The 3,722-nt window shown below is 45.2% G+C and overlaps 1 protein-coding gene across 1 annotated transcript; it reads left to right on the forward strand.

The window, feature by feature from the left end:
* Positions 1-519: 519 nt before the first annotated feature.
* Positions 520-3,722, forward strand: LOC118936676 (carboxypeptidase O-like). The gene is made up of 9 exons (XM_036982206.2): positions 520-806; positions 990-1,056; positions 1,146-1,247; positions 1,713-1,817; positions 1,923-2,039; positions 2,320-2,413; positions 2,655-2,857; positions 2,967-3,051; positions 3,185-3,722. Exons 1-9 carry the CDS (start codon positions 727-729, stop codon positions 3,448-3,450), a joined length of 1,119 nt encoding a protein of 372 aa, XP_036838101.2. The 5' UTR covers positions 520-726; the 3' UTR covers positions 3,451-3,722.

Below are 3,722 nucleotides of genomic sequence, written 5' to 3' on the forward strand. Positions count from 1 at the left end.
ATTCTGCTCTGCATGCATTATTTGGTAGTTTACGTTGTACACTGAGGATATCACTCTCTCTCTCTCGCTCTCTCTCAATTAAATTAAATTAAATTACATTTCAATTTAAGGGCAAAATTGGCATGGGAAACATATGTTAACATTGCCAAAGCAAGTGAACTAGATACTAAACAAAACTGAAATAAACAATAAAAAGTAACAGTAAACATTACACTCCCCCCCTCCCTCTCGCTCTCTCTCTCTCTCTCTCTCTCTCTCTCTCTCTCTCTCTCCCTCCCTCTCTCTCTCTCTCCCCCTCTCTCTCTCTCTCTCTCTCTCTCCCCCTCTCTCTCTCTCTCTCTCTCTCTATCTCTCTTTCTCTCTCTATCTCTCTCTCTCTCTAACTCTCGCTCCTTCTCCCCTCTCTCTCTCTCTCCCTCCCTCTCTCTCCCTACCTCTCTCTCTCTCGCTCTCTCTCTCTCGCTCTCTCTCTCCCCCTCACCCTCTCTTGTGATATTTCCACCCTCCTCCATTGTATTAGACTCCTGATTACACATTAACAGAACCTATGACTAGTGGGTTCTTCTGACCAAGGTAAAGGTGTGTCTTTATCTAGATGTGGGGCTGCACGTGTCTTCATCTAGATGGGGACTTGTATAAAGTCCTCTCCCTGCTGCCCAGGTGACTGATTTGATTTGACACAGTGAGTTGTGAGACCTGTTAGTAAAGGAGAGAGGGACATTGTTGATGATGATGCTGGGTCTGGGCTCTGTTGGATTGGTTCTGTTATCTCTGGCTGTCCAGAGTGGACATGGAGCCCAGGACAGGTGAGTCTGGGAGGGATACTGTAACTCTACTACGGTTAGTCTCCTATGAAGGATGACTTAACAAGTCAGACTAACAGGATTTTTATTAAAGATTCATACATCGGTAGCTGATTTACAACCAATTTATAACCACCAAACCAAGATATATTTGTTTGATGTGCATATGTATGTGTCAATGTACAGTGCTGTCTGGAGTAGAGAGGAGACCACTGAGAGGAATTACTACACCAGGTACCACAACATGTCAGAGGTGAGGGACACACACACACACACACACACACACACACAAAGAATGAAAGAGTCCTCACTGCATAGAGACTCTGGTACCTCTCCCTATAGATTACAGCATGGATGGAGCAGATGAAGAGGGAGAACCCAGATGTTGTGTCCTCCATGGTCTACGGTCAAACCTATGAGAGGAGGAACATCACCTTACTGAAGGTTCTTCACCTCTCTCTCTCTCTCTCTCTCTCTCTCTCTCTCTCTCTCTCTCTCTCTTTCGCTCTCTAGCTCTCTCTCTCTAGCTCTCTCTCTCTCTCTCTCTCTCTAGCTCTCTCGCTCTCTCTAGCTCTCTCGCTCTCTCTCTCTCTCTCTCTCTCTCTCTCTCTCTCTCTCTCTCTCTCTCTCTCTCTCCCTCTCCATTCACTGACTTCAGAGTTCCTAGAAAGCCAGGGTGGTGGAACATACCTGACCCTCTCTATAGACTACAGAGGAGTTCCTCTAGTCCTAATATTCTGTATGGTATCAGAAGCACAATAGATGTCTCCTGGGAGACAAACAAGGGAGATGATGGCCACCACTCAGTTACTGAAAGATATAGAGCTTAGATGTACTTATTGGTCTCCTATTGGTTGTTGTGTTGCAGATTTTAGATGTACTTATCTCCTATTGGTTGTTGCGTTGCAGATTGGTCTGAGTTCTACTGGGAGGAAGAAGGCTATCTGGATGGACTGTGGGATCCACGCCAGAGAATGGATCGCTCCTGCTTTCTGCCAGTACTTTGTCAGAGAGGTGTGTGTGTCCATTACAGTGAAACATATCCTTGTTTCTGTCAGGACTGTGTCTAGGGGTGTGAGTACCAATCATGGAAACCCCCTCATTGATTTCTACCAACAGATCCTGAGAACGTACAAAACCGACACCAAGGTGAATGAGATGATGAAAAATCTGGATTTCTACATCACACCAGTCCTAAACGTTGATGGCTACATCTACTCTTGGCATAATGAAAGCGTAAGTACTGATTAATGCTACTTCAGACCAGCTTTGACACATTCTGGGAAACTACTGGAAATATGACAAATTGTTTCTTTAATTGCGTCACATCTCTGCCAGGTGTTATCAGTACAGTACATAGTTCACAATAGACCTAGACATGCTGGTACAATATATGAGTAGACCTTACAAGTAACAAGAGCGCCATCTATTGGCTTGGATGACATATTGTAACAGAAATATTATTGATGACAGTATTATCATTCCAGTTAGTGACTAGTGGTTCTTATCTCTGTAGACTCGACTGTGGAGGAAGTCCAGATCTCCAGGAACAGGAGGCTGTACCTGCTATGGAACAGACCTCAATCGTAACTTCTACGCTAACTGGGGCAGTGAGTATGGTTCTTACTCTAAACCACACTCACTCACACACACCAAAGTTGGGGTCAATTCCATTTAAATTCCATTAAATTCAGATAGTACACTGAAATTCCAATTCTCAATGCTTTTCAATGAGGAACATTTGGAATTTGGTTTACTTCCTGAATTGACTGGAACTGAGATGGAATTGACCTCAACCCCAACACTGACACACACACATCCTAACTGTGTTTTCCTCTCCTGTCTGTGCAGTGGTTGGTGTCTCGACAGACTGCTGCTTTGAGACCTACTGCGGTACCAAGGCTCTCTCTGAGTCTGAGGCCTGGGCCGTCACAGACATGTTGGGGAAAATGAGGGAAGACATTCTGGCTTTCCTCACCATCCACTCCTATGGCCAGCTAATCCTGGTGCCCTACGGACATCCCAACATCTCAGCACCCAACTACGATGAGCTGGTACGCCTGTTCCACACACAAGTAGACCAGCGTTTTTCAATTCTGCTTTTGGAGACGCACAAGGGTGCAATTTCTTTGACCCTAATAACGTGTGTCTCTGTGTTACCAGATGGAGGTGGGTCTGGGAGCAGCCAAGGCTATAAAGGCAGTCCATGGGATGGACTACACTGTAGGCACCTCACCTGATGTGTTGTGTAAGTAGTGAGGCTAAGAGGATACTGTGACTTCTAAGTGGCTATAGTTACATGAATATCCTGTTTACAATTCAACAAATCCTTTCTTGTGTTTCTCTATTATTACAACCACTGGCCTATACTCTGTCTCCAGATGCCAACTCGGGATCGTCTCGTGACTTTGCCAGGCTGATCGGCATCCCGTTGTCTTTCACCTTTGAGCTCAGGGACAAGGGCGAACACGGCTTCGAGCTCCCAGAAGACCAGATCCAGCCCACCTGTGAGGAGGCCTACGCCGGAGCACAACACATCATCACCTACACACACGACAAGGCCTTCTACAGCTATGCTGCCACCGTCAGGGCAACACTGTGGACCACACTGCTGGCAGCCTGGGTCTCTAGCGCCACCCTGCCGTAAACTGGGAGGACTGCAGGAGTCAGGCCAGGAGATGGTGGCAGTTTATCAGTATATTCAGAAATGAGACTTTGGACAAAAGTGATAAACTGTCAGATAGACTATAAAATCTGTTTAATCACTTATTTGATCAACTGTGCTTTGTTATTTGTTTCTCTACAATTCTGCTGTAAAATATAACGCTCGTTAAAAGTGACAAAACACAAACACGTTTGTACAGTAGAATATTTTGAATGAACATTTCCGTGATATAAATATACTCAACTGCTATGTAA

This window comes from Oncorhynchus mykiss, chromosome 7 (assembly GCF_057628025.1).
Source record: "Oncorhynchus mykiss isolate SJ-2025 chromosome 7, ASM5762802v1, whole genome shotgun sequence".
NCBI classification, from domain to species: Eukaryota; Metazoa; Chordata; class Actinopteri; order Salmoniformes; family Salmonidae; genus Oncorhynchus; species Oncorhynchus mykiss.

What these genes read in the sequence shown, in the direction of transcription:
- LOC118936676 (XM_036982206.2), top strand. Translation starts at nt 727, where the DNA reads ATGATGATGCTGGGTCTGGGCTCTGTTGGATTGGTTCTGTTATCTCTG. An exon ending in ACTCTTGGCATAATGAAAGC is followed by an intron (nt 2,040 to 2,319) that starts GTAAGTACTGAT and finishes TTATCTCTGTAG; the next exon opens with ACTCGACTGTGGAGGAAGTC. An exon ending in CACCTCACCTGATGTGTTGT is followed by an intron (nt 3,052 to 3,184) that starts GTAAGTAGTGAG and finishes CTCTGTCTCCAG; the next exon opens with ATGCCAACTCGGGATCGTCT.